This window comes from Aspergillus aculeatinus (assembly GCF_003184765.1).
Source record: "Aspergillus aculeatinus CBS 121060 unplaced genomic scaffold BO66scaffold_7, whole genome shotgun sequence".
In the NCBI taxonomy this organism is placed as follows: Eukaryota; Fungi; Ascomycota; class Eurotiomycetes; order Eurotiales; family Aspergillaceae; genus Aspergillus; species Aspergillus aculeatinus.
The window spans coordinates 760,508-784,455 of record NW_020291476.1 but is presented as its reverse complement, the minus strand read 5'-3'; the positions used below and the strand labels follow the sequence as shown (position 1 = coordinate 784,455).

At 51.3% G+C, this 23,948-nt stretch overlaps 5 protein-coding genes and 5 non-coding genes across 10 annotated transcripts; 4 read left to right on the top strand and 6 right to left on the bottom strand.

The window, feature by feature from the left end:
- Nucleotides 1–828: 828 nt before the first annotated feature.
- On the top strand, nucleotides 829–917 carry BO66DRAFT_t62. Its single transcript has one exon. It is a non-coding gene; the product is annotated as a tRNA-Tyr (tRNA).
- Nucleotides 918–1,990: 1,073 nt separating this feature from the next.
- BO66DRAFT_t54 lies at nucleotides 1,991–2,076 on the bottom strand. Its single transcript has one exon. It is a non-coding gene; the product is annotated as a tRNA-Tyr (tRNA).
- A 1,545-nt stretch (nucleotides 2,077–3,621) lies between these two features.
- BO66DRAFT_426499 (elongation factor 1-alpha) lies at nucleotides 3,622–5,386 on the bottom strand (the record flags this gene model as incomplete). The annotated part of the gene is made up of 4 exons (XM_025650290.1): nucleotides 5,274–5,386; nucleotides 4,902–5,170; nucleotides 3,745–4,842; nucleotides 3,622–3,647 (listed from the first exon to the last, which is right to left on the bottom strand). Exons 1-4 carry the CDS (start codon nucleotides 5,276–5,278, stop codon nucleotides 3,622–3,624), a joined length of 1,398 nt encoding a protein of 465 aa, XP_025507402.1. The 5' UTR covers nucleotides 5,279–5,386.
- A 1,612-nt stretch (nucleotides 5,387–6,998) lies between these two features.
- BO66DRAFT_389187 (DNA-directed RNA polymerase III core subunit RPC11) lies at nucleotides 6,999–8,167 on the bottom strand. Its single transcript, XM_025646739.1, has 4 exons — nucleotides 7,950–8,167; nucleotides 7,647–7,856; nucleotides 7,420–7,514; nucleotides 6,999–7,295 (listed from the first exon to the last, which is right to left on the bottom strand). The coding sequence occupies exons 1-4, from the start codon at nucleotides 7,960–7,962 to the stop codon at nucleotides 7,260–7,262; spliced, it is 354 nt and encodes a 117-aa protein (XP_025507401.1). The 5' UTR covers nucleotides 7,963–8,167; the 3' UTR covers nucleotides 6,999–7,259.
- Nucleotides 8,168–8,338: 171 nt separating this feature from the next.
- Nucleotides 8,339–9,547, top strand: BO66DRAFT_468878 (ankyrin repeat-containing protein ANK1). The gene is made up of 4 exons (XM_025652684.1): nucleotides 8,339–8,400; nucleotides 8,519–8,695; nucleotides 8,751–8,928; nucleotides 9,003–9,547. Exons 2-4 carry the CDS (start codon nucleotides 8,684–8,686, stop codon nucleotides 9,326–9,328), a joined length of 516 nt encoding a protein of 171 aa, XP_025507400.1. The 5' UTR covers nucleotides 8,339–8,400; nucleotides 8,519–8,683; the 3' UTR covers nucleotides 9,329–9,547.
- A 175-nt stretch (nucleotides 9,548–9,722) lies between these two features.
- On the bottom strand, nucleotides 9,723–19,111 carry BO66DRAFT_408896 (MAGE-domain-containing protein; the record flags this gene model as incomplete). Its single annotated transcript, XM_025649150.1, has 4 exons — nucleotides 9,723–10,342; nucleotides 10,433–10,796; nucleotides 18,490–18,957; nucleotides 19,037–19,111. 4 exons carry the CDS (start codon nucleotides 19,109–19,111, stop codon nucleotides 9,723–9,725), a joined length of 1,527 nt encoding a protein of 508 aa, XP_025507399.1.
- Nucleotides 11,517–11,606, bottom strand: BO66DRAFT_t53. The gene has a single exon. It is a non-coding gene; the product is annotated as a tRNA-Asp (tRNA).
- On the top strand, nucleotides 15,025–15,114 carry BO66DRAFT_t63. Its single transcript has one exon. It is a non-coding gene; the product is annotated as a tRNA-Asp (tRNA).
- Nucleotides 17,959–18,048, top strand: BO66DRAFT_t64. Its single transcript has one exon. It is a non-coding gene; the product is annotated as a tRNA-Asp (tRNA).
- Nucleotides 19,112–22,661: 3,550 nt separating the features above from the next.
- Nucleotides 22,662–23,539, bottom strand: BO66DRAFT_389182 (60S ribosomal protein eL27). Its single transcript, XM_025646738.1, has 4 exons — nucleotides 23,522–23,539; nucleotides 23,391–23,446; nucleotides 22,784–23,120; nucleotides 22,662–22,713 (listed from the first exon to the last, which is right to left on the bottom strand). Exons 1-4 carry the CDS (start codon nucleotides 23,526–23,528, stop codon nucleotides 22,706–22,708), a joined length of 408 nt encoding a protein of 135 aa, XP_025507398.1. The 5' UTR covers nucleotides 23,529–23,539; the 3' UTR covers nucleotides 22,662–22,705.
- Nucleotides 23,540–23,948: the final 409 nt, after the last annotated feature.

Here is a 23,948-nt window from a genome sequence, read left to right as displayed (position 1 = left end):
CCACGGGTTGTTATCTCCCCTTTACCCATGTGCCACTCACCCGACCCCATGCCTGGCCCTCTGTCATGCATGGCTGCATGCAATCTGTCCTAAGAGGCACACTTATCCCGCCTGCTGAATACCACCCTAGATGAAGTAGGTCAAATTAATCACCGTCGTTGGTTCCCGACATCAACCGGCAGTACATGATCTGGCCAAGAATTATTCAAATACAGGAGAGGTATTGAAGACATATTCGGCTGTTAGCAGGCCACGATAAATCAACAGTGAGGTACAACTCATCCAAAGCCGGGAGAGGTATGATCTCGCCTGCCGTACTCCCAGTCCAACCGGATTGCCCGTCGACGGTTTGGATGACACTTTCTTCATACTCCACGATCTCCGACAGGCCATACGGTGCGGTGCGTCAAGCGCCATCGACTAGACCGTGGACAACCTCGAAGTCATTGCAATCGGTTAGGACTCCGCCCCTTGTATTATATCACAGTAGTCGCCAGCAACCGAGATGCTAGCCCACCTACCCCGATGCTATTGCCGCTTGACAGGCCCAAATCATCGCAGCACGAAGATGTATACAAGCTCGAACAGAGTCAAGGATGGCAGGTGAACCTAACATTTGTACACTCGCCGTGTCCCAATGTGCTAGTCACATCCCTGTGCTACGCCAGTGACCCTTCGCTCCAGAGAGTGCACCTACTGAATAATGAAAACTCTCGGCGAACTACCTCGTGGCGCGTACTGCTGTTTATATCAGTAGACTCTCTGGCGGTACACTCCACTCTGTTACAGGGTGATATTGCACTATACTGATCCTTCTCCCATCGAATACCCCCGATGGTCTAGTTGGTTCATGGCGTTCGGCTGTAATGGTATTGATTGTAACCGAAAAGTCACCAGTTCGATTCTGGTTCGGGGGAGTTCTACTTTTTTGCCTCTGTATTTTTCCCCTACCCATCCACCAGGGCTTTCGGCAGGGAGCATCTCAATCGGTTTTCTTGATGTAGCTCTGGAACCACCGCTCGGTCGATGTCCCCAACACCCGTGACCGTGACAGTACATAGAAACAAGCCCATCCGCCCTTCGAGTCTATTCAACCAGCAGCGACCGGTTCTCCTCGACGGATGTATCCAATCAGTGGGAACTTCAGCGACGGAGCGAGCCTTCAATGCAACTGTGCTTATCCGTCCTACGGACATTCAGGTTGGACTATATATACCCCTCTACAGAGATCCAGCCTCGGCCTGGAACGGGGCCGGTTAGTTTATTCTCCCGGGATGAACAAAACCGCCATGCTTGGACATCGGTCCAGCTGGGCTCTATACACCATACCATGCCCCCCATCCTCGTCCCGGGGGCCAACCATTGCTTATGACGTTGTCGACAGTTAGTGGTCCAGACGGATTCGCCCGTGTATGTGGTGATGCAGGGGCTATGCAATACTTATATCCCCCCTCGACACGTGGGAGATAAGATCATCGTGTTCTCCAGCAAGGAGTCGCCGAACCTTAGTTAGCCTCGGAGGATGACGAATGCGTGTGTATGGAGATACTTGGCTGTGCTGTGCGTACAACAACGACGACGCTGTTGTTTTCTCTCGCTCGGTGGGCTTCTGTGTCATGGTTTGAGTAAAGTGGAAGGAAGGTATGATTTTAAAATTGATGGGCCATGGTGTTGAGATCCAAATGCAGGGTGTAACTTACAGCGCGTCCGATACATAAGAGGTGGTAGACCTGCCGCTGGCTGGCTGTGTGGCTTGCACCGCGCCTCCAGGACGACCGTCCTCCGCTGTATTGGGGCGTCAATTCTATTTTCCTTGATACTTTTTTTTCTTGTGGTCGTTTCTTGGGCTGTGGAGGACTCGGTGTAGTTGGGCAGAATTCCATAAAAGGACAAAGAGAGAGACAGGAGGGGAAAAACGAAGCGTGCAATAAGGAAGTTAACGAAGTGGTAACCCACCCAACCACCCAGCTGCCTAAAAAAAAAATAACATTCCCCCGAACCAGAATCGAACTGGTGACTTTTCGGTTACAATTTCCATTACAGCCGAACGCCATGAACCAACTAGACCATCGGGGGAGTGATTATAGTTTTGTCACAAAATATACTTTATATAGGCACAAACCTGAGTGAGGATTTTCATAGCCACATGCACGATCGATGTTAGAAGAATGAAACCCCCCCCCATCGGCTATGAGCTATGTTTCTTGGTAGTAAGCTACTTTTGAGGGTGAGAGGACGTTAGTAAGTGTTCATAAACGCTTGATTAGTCGGTACTTGGCCTAGATGCGATGAATTATCCATCATGTCGACGTTGAGCCATGTACACAGTACGGTATTTCGGCATAGGCCAGGTGGGCGGGGGGGCCTGGGATATACGGTAGAGGCCATGAACTAGGCAAGGTAGCCTGCGACGGCGACCACGTGTATGTGGGCTCGTCGGTGTATGTCTTTCGTCTCTGCATTCAGACCCAGTGATGAGTGATGGGCTGTGTGCGTTAGGAGCATGATCTAGACCCCAGGTGCCGGCCCAGCCTTCGGTGACGACAGCGACGGATATATACATCTCAGGCACTTAGTGGTCGTCCATTCGACGCAAGTAATCCTGACCCCTTGAGACAAGAACAAAGAAACCACAAGCCACCTGCAGCACAAAGGAAAGCCACGCAGGACAACCCGGGGCGCGAAAAGGCAGCAGTGCAAGAAAGCAGCCCGCAGAGACCGGTAACCTACCCCGTTGCCGTCATGTACACCCTCTCCAGTCTAGTCTTCGCCCGCCATCCATCAGAGGCCAGCCACCACAATCCAGCAAACACTGCACCGCAAGTCAAGCAGCTCACCACAGTCACCACACATACCAAAGGCTGATTTCCACCAATATATGCAGATACAGACAGGGTGCCACACCATCCCAACAAACCCCCACAGAACCACGGAAGGTGACACTGCCAGAGATAGATAGACAGACAGACAGACAGACAAACACCAGAGCTTCCCATATCAACACCATGACCCTTCGTCCTCCCACCCTCCCCCTTCGCATCCATAGCACAAGCCAAACAACCAACCACCGAGATCGGTCTACCAGCCACCATCGCGCCCAGAGAACAATCGACACGCTCAAGCAAAGCAGGCTACAAGCACACTCCTGTACAAACAGCACACCGAAGCAAGAGACTGTTAGGAGCTCGAAATATGCTACGCCTGCGCAAAAGCGGTCTCTTCTATGCACCGTGCGACCACAGAGGCGCCTCGATGCGCACGTAGTATGCGAGAGAGACGCTGCAGATAATGGAGGACAGCTGGGTCTTGGTCCAAGACAGGGTTGATCGATGCCACCGAGATCATCAGGGGTTACCTAACTTGTCCAGCCCAAGCTGCAGAGCAGGTTCAAAGTGGCTATGCCCATCCAAGCATGGCACAAGAGACTTACCAGAGGAGCTTCTCGGCGAAAACTGGTGCTAATAAGCTGACGAAGGGGCACGAACACTGGACCAGCAGGACATTTTGTGGCGTGGTTCAAGCAATGCCAACGTAATATTGACCGTGTCAGATCAGGACAACTACAATCTACCGGCAAGAACAGAAACAATCTACGGTAGGAAGAAAGTAGAACGAAATGATTCATGATTCAAGTTTTGTAGGATCAACTACATAACCCAAGTCTAGTTCCGTAATTCCATATTTTGTAATCATGAAAGCATCATCACAACATCATCACCCTTCAGAAACCAGCTTATTTCTTACCGGCCTTCTGGGCAGCCTTGGTGACCTTACCGGCACCACCAGCGGACTTGTCGACGGCCTTGATGACACCGACGGCAACGGTCTGGCGCATGTCACGGACGGCGAAACGACCAAGGGGAGGGTACTCAGTGAAGGACTCAACACACATGGGCTTGGAGGGGATCATCTTGACGATAGCGGCATCACCGGACTTGATGAACTTGGGGTTCTGCTCGATGGCCTTACCGGTACGGCGGTCAATCTTCTCAAGGAGCTCAGCGAACTTGCAAGCAATGTGAGCGGTGTGGCAGTCGAGGACGGGAGCGTAACCAGCGCCGACCTGACCGGGGTGGTTGAGGACGATGACCTGAGCAGTGAAGCTGGCGGCACCGGCAGGGGGGTCGTTCTTGGAGTCACCGGCAACGTTACCACGGCGAACCTCCTTGACGGAAACGTTCTTGACGTTGAAACCAACGTTGTCACCGGGGACACCCTCCTTGAGCTGCTGGTGGTGCATCTCAACGGACTTGACTTCAGTGGTGACGTTGGCGGGAGCGAAGGTCACGACCATACCAGGGGTGATGACACCAGTCTCGACACGACCAACGGGCACAGTTCCAATACCGGAGATCTTGTAGACATCCTGGAGAGGAAGACGGAGGGGCTTGTTGGAGGGACGGACGGGAGGCTCAATGGCGTCGATGGCCTCGAGAAGGGTCTTACCGGTGGCCTTGCCAGCCTTGGTCTCCTTCTCCCAACCCTTGTACCAGGGGCAGTTGGAGGAAACCTCGAGCATGTTGTCACCGTTGAAACCGGAGATGGGGACGAAGGGAACGGCCTTGGGGTTGTAGCCGACCTTCTTGATGAAGTTGGAGGTCTCCTTGACGATCTCGTTGTAACGGTCCTCGGACCACTTGCAGGTGTCCATCTTGTTGAGGGCAACAATGAGCTGACGGACACCGAGGGTGAAAGCGAGCAGAGCGTGCTCACGGGTCTGGCCATCCTTGGAGATACCAGCCTCGAATTCACCAGTACCGGAGGCAATGATGAGGATAGCGCAATCGGCCTGGGAGGTACCAGTGATCATGTTCTTGATGAAGTCACGGTGACCGGGGGCATCTATGGGGGATGGGTTAGATGATGGATGATAGCTTGTAGAGTCATGGGAGACAACTTACCAATGACGGTAACCTCATACTTGGCAGTCTGGAACTTCCAGAGAGCGATATCGATGGTGATACCACGCTCACGCTCGGACTTGAGCTTGTCAAGAACCCAAGCGTACTTGAAAGAACCCTTACCGAGCTCAGCGGCTTCCTTCTCGAACTTCTCGATGGTACGCTGGTCGATACCACCGCACTTGTAGATCAAGTGACCGGTAGTGGTGGACTTGCCGGAATCGACGTGGCCGATAACGACGATGTTGATGTGAGAACGCTCTTCCTTACTGTTGGAAAGGAGATGAGTTAACTGGATGATTCCTTTCGATTCTGGATCCAAGCCATCACTGTTCGTGTGGATGGAAAACTCTGATTGTTGGCTGGACTTACCCCATGGTGACGGTGTTGTGAAGTGAACTTTTGAAAAGGTTCTAAAAAAATTGCTCAGATACTACGGCCACAAATGCGTAGAGGTGCTGAACAACAAGAGTCAGTAAGAGAGGAATGAAGAAAGGAAGAGGAAGAGGGAAGAGGGAAGCGAGAAGGATGGGGGAAAGATATACGTACTGAAGCGGACGAGGAGGGAAGGAAGAAAATTCTGTGGGAGGGGGGAGGAGGGGAAATCCTTATATGGAGGGGTCAAGCGAGAGGGCGACTAAGCGGGCGGGCTCCAACCCTTGGCGAATAATGAGCGCAATTGGACATGGAGGGGTAAACCAGGTTGACCCAGCCCCACTTCCAGTCTGGTTTGGTTCCAACTGCGGGCCCAGCGCAAAAAAAAAATCTTCACCTGCTGGGCGGAGCCTGGACTGCTTGCAGCATGAGCAGACTGAGCAGATTGAGTAGACACTCAGCAGAGCCCATGCGATCATTACTTGGTTCTGCTTATCCTGTCTATTCCTTTTGAACCACTCGGAGTCCTTACTTGCAACCGTATCCACTATATCGAAGAATTTTTTTGTCTTCTTTTCTTTACCTACCATTTCCCCTTCTTTCCACCTATCCCGATACTCGTTAGTCGGTATTACCCCCTATCCTCTTCTTTGGTACCTCTCTCTCAAAAATCGCCTCCTGGAGCTGGCTACATACTACCAAATCCGTAAACTCAAGGTGGGGGTTCCAGCACGTAGGTACTACCTGCTGTTCAAGGTTCCCGCAAGTACCCCTCGGTTTGGACAGAAATTCTGGGCATCAACGCAGGTAAGGAGTGGATTTTTACTGCTGGTCCGACTTTTGTTGGCCTTGTTTGCAACAGAACCCCGCGGCAGGTGGCAACGTTGATTTGTCCGTTGGAAGGGCAGCTGTGGCACGGCCGAGTGGCGCCCGCCCCGATCCACTGTGGGCTCGGTGGGATGTGAGGTCAATCTCGCGGTCGCCGCCGCCGCCGCAACAGCAGCAGCAGCAGCAACAAATGATCATTATTTTTTTTATCTAACGGGAAAGGAAAAAGTCTGTCTTGCTATGATACCGACTTTTTTTTGCCTCCCGGTGGTTGGTGTGTTCCGTTCGATGAACTAGATTTTGTTCCATTTGATGGGACCTTGAAAGGGAAAAGGACTAAAAAAAATCAACATGTTTGATATTGATAGGCACACTGATCGCCTACCGGTAGACTACTAACGAACAGATTTTTCTTTTTTGCCGCCACCCCTCCCTCTTGTTTCCTTTTGTTTTTTGCCATCATGTTGTCTGTGTGTGCGTGTGTGTGTTGGAGTGCCCCTCACCGAGTCTGAGTATGAGGGTCGCCGGTTTTTGGCGGCTCTCACATCTTCTTTCTTCTCTTGGCCTTTACCTATTCGAGTCCCCGAGGGTGTCGGGGGGGCAAATAAAATGACTCAAGTTTGGTACCGTATGAGAGCCGGACTAGATGCCACACAACACAACACATCAACAAAGGAAGCTTACCTTAACTCGAACCAATCCAGATCGGGGGATTATCTGCCCGTTGCCGGTCCAAAGGTAAAATTCCCATCAGCACGGGTTCGAAATTTCTTTTTGTTTTGGGTTCGGCGCTTGCTCTGACAGACTAGCCCTTCCTGCTTCTGTCTGAACTACTAGTCAACATCCTTCCTTAGTGCTGTTTTTAACTACAATGGAACATCAAGCGGTCAATCATCTATTGAGGGGTATCTGTTTAAGCTAGATAGATGTATACATCATCACACAGGCCATCGTGAAGGGCCCAAAGGTCGACATCATGAAGGTTAGACTTCAAGAGTTTGACTCCAAAAAAATCCACCAGAGACCGAAACCGTTTGTGTCGGAACACAAATCCACTGCTTCTTCTTCTCTATAGTCTAATCCATAAAACAAAAAACATTTTCCCTCAACATTATAGGTATATAGTTCCCAACCTGGATCGAGGGGCAAGACACATCAATTTTCTCTCCATCTGGCGCCGCACGTGGTACACTGGAATGTAATATCCGCTATCAGCAAGGCATGTCGGGCAGTATGCATACAGCCCGCAGGAGAGCCGCGGGGAGGGGTAAAACCAAAGAAGAAAAAAAAATAAATGATTAAAATTAGCACCCACCTTCAAGAATGTAGTCATCGGTTCATCTGCACTCCGAATCTGCAGCTGGAAGAAATATGCACGGTCGCCATTACAGTTCTCTGCGGGGCATTGGGCTGAAGGAGGGGGAGGAGGAGGTCAGCCTCTGCAAGCTTCCTTCTCTCTTCACTGTCTGGGTTGTCTCGCCAAGCTGGCGGTATCGAAACACACAGCCAAGAGGGAGAAACATTGTAGGCGAAGCAACTTACTGGCCACGCTATCCGCATTCGCAAATTCTTCCTTGCCGCCAAATACGTCCTCGACCTCTTTCTGCTTCATCGGAGTCTTCTCGAACCAGCTCTGTTCCAGGACATATTGGTAGGGGCAGGTGCGGCATTCGAAGCGGTTGACGCCCAATGGATGTCTTCCGGTCGGCTCTGCTCGCGAGATGGTGAGCGCATTGCTGCAGTTGGGACAGACTATTGAGTGATCGGGGTCAGAGATGTCCCGTCCAGAGAATCATGCAGCTATAGCAGGGCTAGCGGCACCCCGCGCGCGAAGGAGGGACTCACAGGTCAACGGCATGATGAGGATATTTTCTGGCTAGAAAGTCCGTCAATCAAAGATGTCTAGTGGGTAGCAATGTTGGTGTCACGGTAGCAAGTTTCTCCGCATAATGTGTGGCCCTGCATGAAGGCGACTACGGGAAGAAATCCAGTGCAGCAGCTGTCACTGTTTCGCGCAGTAGTCAGTCAGGGTCGCATGCGATCTCAGCGGAGCGATAAAGAACTAGGCCGGGTTGAGGCTCTTATCAGCCGGCGATGCCATTGGGGCGGACGAGATTGACAAGCCGCCGATTGGACGCGGGGCAAGACTGGAAACAGACCGGATAAACTTGCTTGCCGATAGGCCGCCTGCCGCCGCGTCGAGAGCCGGCGGGGAGCCAACAATAGGGAGGCATCAGGCATAAGGCAATAACACCCATCTAAACACAACTTAGCTTCTGCAAACCGATCCGGAACTGTAAGTGAGGCTTGCTGCGATCTATTCTTGTCCCTCATGGCCCGGCCTCATTTGTGCAAGCCTATATATAGACTTTGCTCCCCACATGCCTCGTGCTAATCTTCTATTGATCCTCTAGTTGCTTCCGACACCGCCTCCTGACTACTTCGCGGCTTCTCCGGCGGCATTAATACACAGCAACTCCTCAGGGCAGCGACTCTACTGAATCTTGACGGATTATTTGGAGATTGATTGCGCTTTATCATCTCTTTCCGACTCTCAGTACCCCGCACACGAAATCATAATGGCTGACGAGGTGAGTGCCATCCTCACTTCCGTTGCCCTTCTACATTGCTCATACTAGTGCATAGGGCGCTTCCCCGCGTGAGCTGGTTGTGGAGGCCTGTCGGCGCGACCAGCCTCACCTGATAGAACAGGTGCTTGAAGGCATGACGGGCAAGTCGAACGAAGAGGTGGCCGAATTCTTCAACGGGGTGACGGATTCCATGGGCAACCATGCTCTACACATCTGCGCCTCATACGGAAGCTGTCAGTACCCACCTTCCAGCGATGGAGCCCCCAAGCTAGACCTGCACACTGACCAATTCTTTGGATACATACAGATGACACCATGGACACCCTCTTCGACATTCAGTACTTCGAATGTGACCCCCTGACCCGCCTCGACAAAGATACCCCGCTGCACGTCGCAGTCCGCTATGCCAACGAGAAGGATGCTGAGTTAGGGCTGGAGATGGTCCGGATGATGTGCGACGCCGGTTGCGACCCGCGGGTCCGGAATAAGCACGGCCAGAAGCCCACGGAGCTCGTCTACAACAACCCAGAGATCAAGTCGGTCCTGCAGCAAGCCGAGTACGTGATGGCCGAGGGACTCCGGGAGGACGCGGATAGTGGCTCCGTGCACGACAGTGCCAGCGACAGCGAGTAAATATGTAATAGCGAAACACACCACCCCTGTATAGCGATTTGTCTTAATTCCTATAGATGTATGCAAGCGATGTTCACCCTTTGAGTTTGGGAGTGTTTATCTATGTTTTCGGAATTGCATAAATTGTGTAACTACGTGGCTGAATGCAGGGTCGACCCTGTGTGACGTGCAGACAGGGATGCCGCTGCAGTTTCGGGGTTTGCATGGAGTGTAGAAATGCAAGTAAGACCGCATCTTGCAGAAACTTAATCCCGCCTTCCGAGTCGGATATACGTAGTAGCAGGAAGCACCTTTCGAGCTCAAACATATGGCATAAACTAGGGTATCATTCAGTCGAGCAGGACCTGGATAAAGTGATAACGCAAAGGAACAATTCATCGAACATGGTGCATAATCAATCGCTCTCTTCGCCCTCAGAGCCAGACTCGGTTCGTCCACGCCGTCGGGGCTGTTGTCTTCTTTGGCCCCGCGGTCCTTGACTCTCCTCTTCCTCGTTGGCAGGGATATTCTCGGCCGGTCTCTCTTGCGCGCGACCTTGAGGCGCCTGGAGCCCGAGGCTCCGCGCCAGACGGATCTCCAACTCCTCGTCGGGCTCATCTGCATCCTGCTGGCCGTAGACCTCGCGAACCAGTCCAGCCACACCCTGAGCTCCCACCTCGACCTTCCCACGCGGGCCCAGAATGTACTCGATGACTTCCTCCCCACCATCGACATCGCGGTTCCGCACCAGGTATCCTTCTTTGCAGAGCCGCTGAAGGAACCGGTCCGTGCGATCAACAGGCGTGTAGGTGTTAGTATTTGTCCGCTGCAGATACCTATCCAGCTTCTGCTCTTGAATCGTGCCCCCATTCAGCAGAATCACGGCAATGATGAACGAATACAACCCAGTGTAGGTACTTTCCAACGGAGCCTTGCTCGGGCGCAGAATTGCCGGCCTGCGGTACTCCGGCGGCAGGAGACTGGTGAGTATCCAGTTCTTATTCCCCGAGGACGCCTTTTCGACCTTCTGAGCAGCTACAGCGCAAACCAGGGAAACCCCCCAAACGGGTTAACAAAACCGACTATCCACATCGGGAACATTTCAACCGTGCATGAAAAACTCACCTCGCCGTTGGTGAACGGTCACCTTCTCCTTCACCGGCAACTCGGTCATCTGCATTCCGAACTTCTCCCCCAGAACCCGCTGCGCTTCATCGAACACGGTCCGGAACTGTCGTGCCCCTTGCTCCCCCAGAACCTTGGCGCTGATGTCGATGCGGCGGAGCGGTTGTCGGGAGTACTCGCTGGCCAGGGCCAGTCGCACGAGCTTTTTGACCATCACGTCGGTGCTCGTGGGGGCCCGGATGTCGTACCCCTCGTCCGCGTAGCCTTCGGATGAGGAAGAGTCGTCGCGTCTCCGGCGGCGGGGCGCATTCTGTGTGGGAGGCGGGGTACCGTCTGCCTCCTCGCTTGACTCGTTCTCTGGGGCCTGTTTTGGGACTTATCAGTGTTGTGGTTTCCTTGGCTTTTTTGGAGGGCTTATCGGCGGAAGAGAGTACGTACTGCGCGGCGTTTGCGATTCGGAGGCATTCTCACTGACGCTGGATCCGGGTATGGTGATGAAGTAATTTGGTCTTGCAATCAGACGGCTTGATATTACCTCTTGCTGGCGATGGGTGCTAAGGTTTACTCTTGGTTCTCTGAGGAGTGGAGGGGTAGTTTCTCTGGGCTCCAGGCTTGATGTGGTGGTTTTCTTTGTCCGAGGCGGACGCGCTCGACGCGCCAAGCCTAGTGTGGAACTCAGACGTGATATTGCCTTTTTGGGACTATCACATGTTGATAAGAGCTGGAGTACAGTAGTAGGTACCTTGTGATTTCATACCTACCTAATGTTTACCATGATACCTAACTGTATACTATAGATGGTGAACTTCATGATAGTTTTGAAAAGAAATGAGGCACTTTCACCAGATATTCACACAATGACTGCAGCCGAGGACCCCATTCTTAGTCGGTTCGTTGAATGCCCGGCAGTCCTTTGTTTATGCCCTGCAGGGTACTCGCCAGCGTGCCATGAGCAGCAGTGGCATTGCTTGCGTGCTATTCCACTGCTGCTTGATGACCGACCACCACGATGATGAAAAAGATATACAGCACGGAAAATACATCTTCTGGCCATCGAGAAGATGAGATGAGCAAAAAAGGAAATCTCCCCGACTGGGAGTCGAACCCAGGTCTCCCGCGCTTGTTCCCAGCTGGGATTGACAAGCGGAAATCATGACCGTTAGACCATCGAGGAATTATTATAGTAAGGTTTTGAGTTATGCTTTATACTCCTTAAACTCACGGTCATTCAATGATTCGACGGATTCGCGCAAATGAGCACTCTTTCAAAAGGATGTGTGGTTATGCCTTGACGGGCAGGACAAATATTCAGTCCCTAAGATCGCTTAAGATGTAGTTGAACATATTTGCTTCTGACACTGCAGACGGCGGTTAGTGGATGAACAGATGGGCAGAGATGGGATCTAGCATCTCAGCTACGGCAAAGTCAACAGTGGCAGTGCCAAACTGTATATGCTCTGAGAAGACAATTCGAGACGGCTCACGCTTGGACGAGCAATCATGAGCGACTTATCAATATAGTCCTTCTGTGCGAACATGACCGTCATCTATGCTCACGATTAGCTAGCCTCGTGGGCTTCGAATGAACTGGCCTCTCTCCGGCTAACCACCCGTCAGGCGAGAGTGCCTCCATGGCAAGGCTCTCGAACGTCTTTCAAGTTGAAAAGGACCTTCTCTCTTGTGGCCTAGTTGCCTGTCGTCACTAGTCGCCGTGCACCTCGGAAATGGGTGAATAGGGTTTGAGTCCATGTGTACAGCCACTGCGCCAACAAGGGCCTGCGTACTGCCTAAAATATTACTAGATTGTCATTCCAATCAGGCAGTATCTTTCCATGAAGCCCTTTCTGTTGAGTATGGGTGCATGAGTTGAAATCAGACAATGTCTCGCAATCCGACAGGACAGAGGTTGGGAGAGATCCTTTCTGCGTGGCATCCTGAAGCCTTTGGAGGGCGATATCATGAGTATCCACCATCTCTTTCGCCGCAGTACGATTGCCTCCTGGCATATTCTCGATGCGACACGATCTGGCGTGCGCCATCGAGGAGACCCCGATGTCTGTCAAGGCTCAGATCTCCCTCTTGCGAGCACCCGTTCGTGCATCCAAATTCTGCAATCAACAACAAGGTAACATGAAACATCACCAGTACGAGGGAATTGACCCTTTCCACGCAAGAACACATCAGCGGGAGATGTGCGGCGGATGAGTTGATTGACGAGAACGGGATGAAGGATGCTCTCTTACATTTTTCTTTTCTTGTCGCTTGAAACCGCATCCCGTAGACTTCGGTGTGACATGTGCGTGATGCAGAACATGCCAGGGGACCATACCTCTTTACTATCAAGCACAAGCGAGTCGATGGATAAGTATTCGCAGGTACGGTTCCATATGGCATCCATCCTCTCTCGGTCTCAATATAGGCTCGACATGAAGCAAAACAGCACCCATAGACACCTGATCCATATACAGATGCGAGAGAGCAGAAATCCATCGAGCAAGCCAGAACTGTCAAGCGGTGTGAGGTAAAAGCCCTTTTCCGAGGATGGATTATGAAAGCGATGTGACGGCCAAGCTAAAGTCTTAGTCTCACTATCTTAGCCTCTGCCTTTATTCCGCGTTCGGCATGAACATCAGGGAAATGAACTCGTATCCATTCATTTGGATATTATGACCGTGGCTATCGTCGTCATCACGATCACTCTGGCAGCGGCATCATATAATTATGCTCCTGATTTGTTTTACCGAGTCTTGTTGATCCCGAAACTTATACCTTATCGGTTCTACTAATTGGATCTGAGGGCACGAGTGCGCAACTATCGGCTGCGGCGCAGGAGCAGATTGAAGGGCTGCTATTCAGGCATAAGACATGGATAGTCCGCTTGAATTGTAGGAGTTGATCGTGAGAGTGTAAATACTTGGCCATGTGCTTCTCTTGACTGGGCTACAAGTTCGCGGTCATTTGAGATTCTGCCACCCGGATCAATTCTTTGTATAGTACCATAGTTCATATCTGGCTTCGGTGTACGCTGTTTATCTATATTCAGGGAACCAAGTCATATGAATTTTGTGCTTTGCTGAGGAGCATACAATGAGCTTTTCAGACCTGTATGCAAGGGAAGGAGAAGGGTGCGTGCCGACAAAACACAGTACTCAGTAGGCCCCTGGGGCATGGGGGCAGGAACAGTAAGCATAACAGGAAAAGTGGAGGTGAGGACTACTGTGACCTCGCGATATAACAAAACAATGGAGGCATGGCTCAAAGTCACTATAGCGTGATTCTCGTAATATTAAATAGATGTAGATAGATATTCATATATTATTCTAGAAATTCTGAGATTTGGTAACTAAGCGGAGATTCTTGTTTTAACCTATTGGTTGTCTAATTGGATAAATCTCACCTTTTCAATATAACAAAATTGGAAAACTTTGTACAAAGAGAAAAATAGTAATATAATAAGATTTATAATAAGACGATCCAGCAAAAGTAATATGGTAAAACTGATTGGACTGTTCTAAGAGTTCTTTGGACAGCCAAGATTCGCTTAAACGCGATCTGTTATATTGCGAGGTCACAGTACCTAGTTGATGGCTAGTGTTATCTTGAGCCAAGTGCTTACACTGCACTGTGGTCCACCTACTACAACAAACTAAGGTATGTAGGTAGCCACTGTAGCCCTTACCGTGACTCTTCTTTAACCCCGTTCTTTCCTCACCACATTCCCCCCCTGTTCCTCTCATGTCTACCACACGACTTGTGTACTTTGAACCTAACAGCCACCAACCATGTCGAGTGCGATATTTCTTTATCACTGAGCATGTTGTCCCCGGATCTCATATCCGGGAATATCCAGGAAGCACCGTCACCCAGGAGGACGTTCTGCAACTATACGTCAAGCAATATACCCCCAAGGACCGACCTGAACCGGTGCCGATGGACGCTGCCACGATTGATGCGGGAGATGGAGCGTTTCCGCGAGAGTGAAGACAATGGCCGGAGGCGCGCGGGGGGGCAGGAAGACATCGTGTTCTGGACGAGACATGGCATCGAGTTCTCAAGCCATTTGCGGTTGGTGAGCATGTCTTTCTGATTCGGGCTGATGCTCCGAGCTATGTTCCGCATGGCATCGGTGCAACTTGCCCACCGTCCAGCATGCGGCGCGACGGCGTCGGTTGGTCGATTGTGTATACAGCCAGCCGCATGGCCAGCGCGACATCAGGCTAAATACTCTCACTATGGTGAGCTACAAGCATTGCTGTGAAGCAAAGCCGGGTACGTCGGACACCGACTAACTATTCCACCAGAATCCGACTGAGGTACTGTACTCCGAATCTCGTCCCACGCTATATAACACCGGTTAGGTCCCGAGAAAAACCTTTATAAAGACAATTTCAGCCAAGTAAACTCTGAACCAAGATTGGACCTTGCACCCAGATACACTCATATGCTCCATGAAACACAAAAGCTTGAGCAGTATGGAGCGCACCAATCCGGAGCAGGCAACTTTAGCCCTAACAAACCTCAGGCCGGTTAGAACCACCTCATATTGTGATCTTGCTCATGTTGTCAAAAAAAAGAACACCCTATAAGCAAGATCCTCGATGGTCTAACGGTCATGATTTCCGCTTGTCAATCCCAGCTGGGAACAAGCGCGGGAGACCTGGGTTCGACTCCCAGTCGGGGAGATCTTTCTTTTGTCTTTTTGTCTGTCTGCTGGCGGCTGGTGGGTTGCTTCGACCCACCTAGTCTTTTACTTGGATTGTATTGAGGGATGAAAATTGGTTGTTTGACAGATAGTGTTGCGGATATCGGGTTGATCGGTGGGTTGGGTTGATTGCAGTGGTGAGGATTCTTCGTCCGGTCTGGATGGAAGCTTAGGCTTGCTGAGTTTGGATGGTGGGCTGACGCTGGGAATATGTGTGATGTCTGTCAATCACATCGCAATGTGCTTTTCATGGTCTGAATGGCTTGTATGTTTATGGTATCGCCGTCGAATTGCTTTATTCAATGGGCTCGAACGTCCAGACTGCGGTGTGTGCGCCGGTGATATATCTTGTCGGAGTTTGTCTGAGAAATGACGACCTAAGCTGATGTTCAATCCGGCCACAAAGGCATATGTGCCTGGAATGCTCCTCCTGGCACGGGAAAAGAAATAAAATGAAGATTCTTGCCTAGAAATGGTGTTTTACGACTTGACCAGGGAAAGACAGGAATATCTGATGCTGTTCATTGTCTTCTTCGTCCCCTCCACGAGCATAAGGTAGCTTGCAGCTTGGCTGTAGTGATATCCCAATGGCAGTCTTTGATATACCTGGTGAATGCCGACAAGACAGAAGTGATCTTGGCGGAGAGTGTCAAGTGAAATCCATTCAACAGAAACAGCATCGAAAGAGAATACATGCCCTTTCCACTGTCTGGTCACTCAGATCTCCATAACGAGACGGAGTATATCTCCTAGACACAGAGACATCACGAAGACAAGCCCTAGATTGCTGGCAAAGCTCAATCAGGGCCTCCCCAACGCAGGAAAGACAGAGGGATAATGAAGAACCCCTTTAAATCAGAATACAAATACCACGACAGCATCAGCATGTCCGCATCACCTATATAACAACATCTGAATACCGCGATCTCTGCTATCCCAACCCTCAAACACCCCGACATCGTTCCAAGCACCGACACAATTCCCACTCCAACACGAAACCCGTCCTGAACAAACCCACCGGCCGAAACAATGTCCCCCCCCTTCTTCAACTTCACCCGCCTCCCCACGGGCCAAGAGTCCTGGGCTCTCCATGCCTTCCTCGCCGAGCAGCTCCAAGCAACGCCCGCCGGCGCCGGCGCGACAACAGCCCCCAACGTGGGCTCCCCACCCCCACCCCCACCCCTGCCCCACGAATTCCAGCACTACGAGAACATCCCCGCCTTCGTGGTCGTGCGCCTCGGCGAGGAGATCCGCGACCACCTCGCGCCGCTCCCCTGGGAGCAGTGGACGATGAACCACATCTTCCGGGTGCTGCGCCACCGCGCCCCGCGGAGCATGCCCTTCTACGGCGTCGTGCACTCCCACCACTGGGTCCGGTTCTACCGCGAGGCGACAGGCCCCAACCCGGGAACGACGGGCACGAACACGGGCAAGGACACGGTCTACCCCCTCGCCGTCAACCATGTGCACACGCTGCATCGGCACGGCGACGAGCAGCTGATCGCGGAGTTTGTGGAGGCGGTGCGCTCCCGTCGGCACCGGCGTCTTCGTCGTCGTCGGGGCGCGCCGGAGTTGTCTCGGGCGTTCGATGGGGTCCCCGCCCCTAGGGCAAGGAGGGTTCCTTTTCACGAGGATCAGATTGAGTGGGTGCGTGGGGAGGGCCAGGGGCAGCGGGGCGATAAGATGGAGGGGGTTGAGACGGAGGTGAAAAAGGTGAGTGATGCACGGCCTCACCACTCGCCCTCGCCTTCGTCTTCGCAGGGGACCGAGGATATGGCCATGGACATCGACATGTCGGATTCGCTGTCCAGTTCGACTGAGCCGGGTAGGTATTATACTACTACTGCCGAGAGCACCCCGTTTACTGCTGAGACCACCCCAGCCCCGTTTAGCGACGGGGGTGACCGTTCTTCGTGGCCGCTGGGCCGTTCCGAGGAGCCGCCGGTCTTTCTCAAGCGAGAACCTTCTCGGTAAGTCAGTTCCTTTATAGCCCTAGACTACGGTGCTGTTTATCAACATTGCGAAACCCAAAAAAAATAACTGTAATTGAATAGGAAAAAACGCTCCTGTGGAGCTTGATATCCGAGATTATCACGTACACTTCTCTTTTTTGTAATTGTAAGATGTTTAGATATGCGCCAGAGCATGTTGACTAATGCGTCTATGGCTAGGATAGGGAGTAGGACGGCGATAGTAAAGCATGATGAGTGCGAGGAGTAGCACTGCTGTAAGCAGTCGAGCATGCAAGTTATGGCCCGCTACAGTACAAGCTGCAAGCAATTGAGTTTCGGCTCTACCATTCCTACTCGACAACACCCACGCACAACCCCGATACCTCCGAAGTAAATGGGAAGTACAGATGCAGCTGACTCTATACTCACATTCTTCTGGTACACCAGGCTCGGTAGTCCTCGATCAAGCCACGGCACGACACCTGCTGGTGAACTTCATTAGAGAGTTTTCAATCGGATGGGGGCGGGCAATGAAGCACAAGGTACAGTAGTCTCTTCCACAAGGGAGCTAGTCATACTACATCTAGTACTCCTAGATCTTAGGTACAACTCACCAAACAGCACACAGGCAACCTGAGTTTTCTCCTTACTACTTCATACTACTACATCCCACAGCAAAAGTGCACTTCAGAACCAGCGAGCTGAAGCAATTTTCTTGGCTAGAACGTTGGAGGAATTCGATCAATTGTGAAAAAGCGAGCTTGCAGGCTTCATCTTGCCCTCTGACCTACAGTACAGTACAGATCTAGTGCTGTGAGGATAGAGGGAGCTTAGGAACAGAGAACATAAAAAAAAGACTATCTCAAGCAATATCCTCGATGGTCTAACGGTCATGATTTCCGCTTGTCAATCCCATTCGGGAACAAGCGCGGGAGACCTGGGTTCGACTCCCAGTCGGGGAGATCTCTTTTTGCTTCTGCTCCTGCCATACGCATGGATCTATTTGCCAAGGTTGATGTCTTCTTGAACGTCTATCGGCTCTCCTCAATGCATTCCGCGAGAATATCGGCAATTCTGATTCACAAGAGATACACTTATCAAGAGCTGAGACCCATGATGTGTATCCAAATGCAAGCTATAACTAACACACACGCACATTCCACCAGGGCAGAGAGAGGATAACCACCAATGTTCGTTACAGAGAAATTAGAACTAAACGTGCACCACGCACCGCTGACGAAGCGAACAAAGCCACAAGAGCGCAAAGCTTTCTAAAAGTGGGAAAGAAAAGTAGCAAAGCAAAGAGTCGAAGACATTGGAAAAGTTTGAGAGACCAGGACGGAAATGGTTCCGAGGTATCAATAAAGACGGAGTTGGGACTATTTGTCGGTCTTTTCGTTCACAGCTTCCTTGACCTGCGTTTTCTTCGCCTGCAGCAGGGAGCTGAGGTAGGCCAATGACTCTTGCGACAGCACCAGAGTGGTGCTGATGATGGCCTTGCTGCCAGCGACGACACCATCGCCCCCACATTTCTTGTACTCTGAGTTCAGTGTGTCGACCACATGGGCCTTCATGTCACCGGCGAAGCGCAATGGGAAGGTGGCTCCGTCTCGGAGGGATTCCTTCAGCTTGTCGGTGTCCTCCCGAACGATGGGGAAGGTTTCGTCGACTTTGGTCAAGCCCTGGTCGCCGAGCGAGTCCACGCGAGCAACGTAGGGGGCAATATAGACATAGGGCCTGGAGAAGTACGGAAAAAGTGGCTTGGCCAGGCGGCTGTACCCTTGATCGGCATACTCTAGCGTCTTTGCGCCATACTTATTTGTTTTGAAGACGGTGATTGAATCTGCAACCACCGGATAGGATGTCAAGTGCTAATTGAGATCGCGTGATTAGTTGAGGCGTGCCTAGAGGGATGGACCGATAGAGATATGTTTGGAGGTCCAGACTTACATCGATGAAGTAAGAATGAACTTTCTCTCCATTAACCGAGTTCTCACCCATTGTTCCGTTTTCCGCGTGAGGCATGGACGTCTACGCTCGAAACGGGGGAGCATTAGTACCGTATAGTATATAGGGTGATGGTGTATGGGTAGGTATGACGACTTGGTATAGCATGACATACCTGGTGATCGGATGTGTAAGTAATCAAGTCGATTACCACACAATGTTAAGAATGAGGAGGGGTTGGGGGTTTGGGTGGTGGGGGTGGGAATACGATTAAAACTCCGGAAGAAGAGTTCGAGCGCAGGGAGAACAAAAGGTTCTGGAGGGAGGGAAGGGAAAGAAAGGAGGGGGAGAATTGGGAATTTGGAAGGAGGGAGGGAGGGAGGGAAGAAAGGAAATGCAGGTGAATTTTCGAGGGAGGGTACAACCTTAAAGTAAATTAGAAGAAGTAGTAGGTAAGTGAAGTAGAGTATGGAAGATAGCAATCAACCTGCCCTGCTAAGGAAGATGCAGTCGGAATGATCCTCCCAGACAAGATGAACCGCAGGTAACTTAATTGTTAAAGGTAGCTCAGACAGACAGCTCGGCTTGATCAGAGGTACAGTACCACATGCTATCAAGAATAGCTGAAATTGAGTGTAATTGGGCCTAATTCCTCAATTCCCTAATTCTCTCCAGAGATTACGGAGTACAGCCAGAATAATTGAGGGTTAATATTATTGTTGGAATTATCGTTATCGTTTATCATTTTAATTTTGGATTTTCCTCTTACTCTCGAGGACATCGGAGCAGTTGGCAGCATGTGATAGCGGAGCCGGATTAAGAAGTAAACGACCCAACTTGAACTTGGTTATTATGGAGGGGCATCCAGTGACTGGCTAACTGGCAAGTATCCACTTAGTCAAGTCGTACGGAAGGGGTGTTGCTCGTGCTAGCTACATTTTTCGTCATAGGTTACCTGTTCACCATCAATCAATCAATCACTCCCTCCCTCCAAGGTCTGGAACTCGGAACGATGCTTGATGGCAAAGGAAGATTTGACCAGGGTTTAACCCCTCTTCTTGCTTTCATGCCTGCTCCGTACAGGGAGGGCAAACCGTATTGAATGCAGGTGAAATCTCAGCACAGAAAGAAAAAAAAAAGAAGAAAAAAAAAGAGAAAAAGCAAAAGACAAAGAGAGGGGAAAGAAAAAAAGAGGACGACGAGGTGGAGTCAACGCCATACCCAGCCCTCATGAAAGCCACCCGCATTTCTACTTGGAACTTGCAATGGGAGCCGCCGCCCGATAAGAACTGTTACAGTTGCGTTGTCAATGTGGCAACCTTGTGGTTTCAGCAGGGTACTTCAACGAAGCACTCAAAGAACCATTGGGTGGTCCGTATAGTTAGATAGGGTTGGCGACCGAAAGTCTCGCGTTCTCGATGGTGGTGGTGATGATGATGATGGTACTGAGTAGGATGATGGAATTCATCGATGGGGTGATGATTTGATAGCATGTGATTGTGGGTCTTCCATCTCGCGGCTTTTCTTGTCAACCACGGACTTAACTTACTTCCATCACCACCACCACCATCCATCCCACAGTAGTACATCCTACACACCATGTTTCCTAGATTATGCTAAGCACCTCATTTTCATTTGCCGCAAGAGATTCGAATCAGGACATCTGCACTTTTGTTTCCCATGTCACTTACACGTGCAGTCGACATTAGAATCTTCTTCCTAGGCAAAACTTCCTGAATCCGGCCCCTTTTAGCGTCTTTCCTTATCAGAAGAGGGCGGCTACTGTCACAAGCTGGGAAACCGGCCGCCAACTGGATACATCTCAAAACCACATAGACCTGATCCATTAACGGTGGTGTATGGCGCACTCAACTTACTCGCCGACCGATATTGATTCATAGTCTTTCAATTCGTGGACAACCTTCTCCGCTGAATTACTCACGTCGAGTCAAGTAAGGAAAGTCAAGTATTTCTCGCTGCGCCTGGACCCGAGGCTTGGATGGCGTTGCCCAAGATTCCATCCGACTCCCTGCATGGTTGAGTGAAGGTCCTGCCCTTAGGACTGGGCTTCTCCTACAGTAGTTCGGTGCGCTCGGTGGTCTAGGCGCTATGGCGCCGAGCGTACTGGACTCAATGCCATGCATTAGATTCTCGCCCGTCTCGAAAACGTCCAATCTAGTGCTTATTGGAGCTACTATGTCCCTCCCTCCATCGCTCTTGTGTTGTCTTCGCGCCGCCTATCCGGCGTTCTGGGCTACGATGGCGAGACTGTAGAGTTTAACCATTCCATCACTGACTTCCTGGCAGGTCTAACCCGCCCAACCAGCCAGCCTGGTTAAACATTTTAGCTCCGTGCTATTTTGGGCGTTACAACAGTATACCCATTCTGCACCCCTCCATGCAGCTTTTACGGAACGCCCACACTTTTCCCGCATGCCCGGGAGGCGGATGTTGGAAGATCCTGCATCTCTCGCCTCTCCAAACGCCGTAGGTAGTCCGTAAAGGTAGAGGCCTAGGTCCCGCCTATTCGAACATGAGCATAGCATTGAGTTTCGTAGGGGCACGGCGGGGAGCAACCGACAACTTCAAAACCGCGATTTGCTCTTTACAGAAAGGTTTGTCGCTGACCCCTCGTACTTTGGTTATAGGGATCTCGACAAGAGGCCCGAAAAAGCGGTAGCGATTGTACCTTAACATGGGCTGAAAGTCCACCCCAAAGCACCGCGCAGAGGGAACAGGATTCGGGGAGGGGTGAGTATTACGTCCCTCTACTATCTCCAGGGCCATATCTATACCCCCTTGTGCGCGATATCAGCATTGGTTGCCAGCTGTACATGTACTGGGCAGGTCGCATTGAGGTATACGCTAACTATTCGCTGATGGCCATCGGTCAATGGCCCCCTGGTCTCGGAAGTGCGTCATGGTCGGGGGTTGGGGAGCCCAAGGGATTCGCAGACAATTACTGTGGTCGATCGTGGGGATGAATCCGTGTTAAGAGCTCCGCTTTTACCCCAACATCGATCCCTCCGAGATGGGATTGGATTCAGCATGGAGATTGTCGAATGCCTGGACTCTCGAGGTGAGGGCGGGGCACGGGACGGCAAATGATAAAGCCGAGTACAATCTAGGCCCGACGAGTCCCAGGCAATCTCAATCCGACATCAGTATTCGAGACCGTACGTTGGAAACTTGTAATACTGTCATGATCAAGAAGCCAAAGGCAAGGATCGATTGGCATCAGAATGCGACGGTAGAATCGAGTTAAGAGTGTACATAAATCTGCCGGACTTCGGGTCGATGTCGTCCGACACGGTGTGATTGGGGGACTGCTATGTTGGCAACTAGATCAAGTCAATACCCGAGGAACCGTGGACCAAAGGCGATGCCACAGGCCAGAGAACAACTCATAACAAAAAAAAGAAATTGAATTTGTTCATATTTTCCATTTCATTTCGAGACGGACGCCAGATCTGAGTGGCTTCCCTCATGTAAATAAGAAAATGGGCCAAGTCCTGGACCTGTACATCGACGCGTTCCCATTCTTCCTCCAGCTATGGTATATTGCACGTTATCCCTAGCTCATGAACTGGACGTCTTCGATGCTTTTCTTTTTCCCTTTGCCTCATCCAAGACCTTGCGCGCTCAAACGACAAAACGCCCCAATTATCCCGTTTAGAAACCTGTAGAACCATCAGCATTGCCGCCAGAATAACAAGCCGCGGGCGTCGGGAGACGGAGGGTGAAACGTACGCAGAGGAGTGAAGAACCAACGGTTCTTGCCGCTGGTGTAGCGGTCCTCGAGGGCCTTCTTGACGTTCTTCTTGGCGTCCTCACGCTGGGAGACCTCCTTGAAGGTGTCGTTGGAGACGGCACCCTTGAGACCCTCGAGCTCGAGAGTGTAACGGGTGGGCATCAAGTGGTTGTAGTTGACGACCTTGATGAAGGGCTTGATGCGGCTGCGCTTCTCGACGGTCTTCTTACCCATGCGGCGGGTGACCTTGAGGGGGTAGCGCTCGATACCGGCGACGATGGCGTAGGGGAAGGGGTGCGCCTTGGAGCCAGTGTCGTTAGGCTGGACAATGACGACCTGTCAAATCGCAAAGAAAGACCCTCGTCAGCATATATCCAGTGTGATTCCAAGCCGACCAAATAAGATTCCTCGTTCTCGGATGTCGCAGAAGTCGCCCTCGTCCGATCGTTCGACCATTTGCCTCCACGCCATTCTTTCCCACCGAATTCCCGGCTCTTTTCAATTCTCCATTTTTTCGCAGACGAGACGTATTTCCACAGCGATTCCGTTGTCCTCCGTATATATGGGTATTCCAGCGCCAGAAAATCAAGTAGATTGTTGTCGTACCTTCTTACCGGCGTAACGGCCACGGGTGATGATGGCCACACGGCCCACTTTCATGACTATCGTAACATCCTGTCAGTTTTTCGATCGACGACGCGATAACAAAAATCGAGATGAGGCGGCATTTCACTAACACTTCATTGTGAAGGTCCCGGTGAGCGGCAGGTCGATGGGGTGGTTGTCGAGATGCTTCGGTCGAGTGAGTGAGGTTCTCCGCGTTCGACGGTCTATTTTTTTTGAGTGAAGAGGGCTCAGGGCTTTGTGTGCCCGCACTCCATTGGTCACCTTACCGACTGATGGCTACTAGGCTGTTCTGGGTAAGCGCTCCTAAAATAGCTTAGCGCCCGAGACACTGGGCAGTTGCGCCGGCGGTTGCCGGAACCTGCCTCAGGCGGCAACTACCCAGTGCCCAGGTTTCGATCAGGCTTTCGATGCGATTGCGTCAGGCCATCAGGCCTTTAGAGCAAACTCAACAAACCCAACAAACCCATTAACCCACACTCACCGCCTCCATCCCCAGCCACCTCCAGAAGGCTTGGCTGATTGTTTACGGGACAACCA

What these genes read in the sequence shown, in the direction of transcription:
- BO66DRAFT_389187 (XM_025646739.1), bottom strand. An exon ending in GAATGCGGATAGCGTGGCCA is followed by an intron (nt 7,515 to 7,646) that starts GTAAGTTGCTTC and finishes CCCCTCCTTCAG; the next exon opens with CCCAATGCCCCGCAGAGAAC. An exon ending in CGATGACTACATTCTTGAAG is followed by an intron (nt 7,296 to 7,419) that starts GTGGGTGCTAAT and finishes ATTACATTCCAG; the next exon opens with TGTACCACGTGCGGCGCCAG.
- BO66DRAFT_468878 (XM_025652684.1), top strand. An exon ending in CTGCGCCTCATACGGAAGCT is followed by an intron (nt 8,929 to 9,002) that starts GTCAGTACCCAC and finishes GGATACATACAG; the next exon opens with ATGACACCATGGACACCCTC.
- BO66DRAFT_389182 (XM_025646738.1), bottom strand. An exon ending in GCCGTTACGCCGGTAAGAAG is followed by an intron (nt 23,121 to 23,390) that starts GTACGACAACAA and finishes GCGATTTGACAG; the next exon opens with GTCGTCATTGTCCAGCCTAA.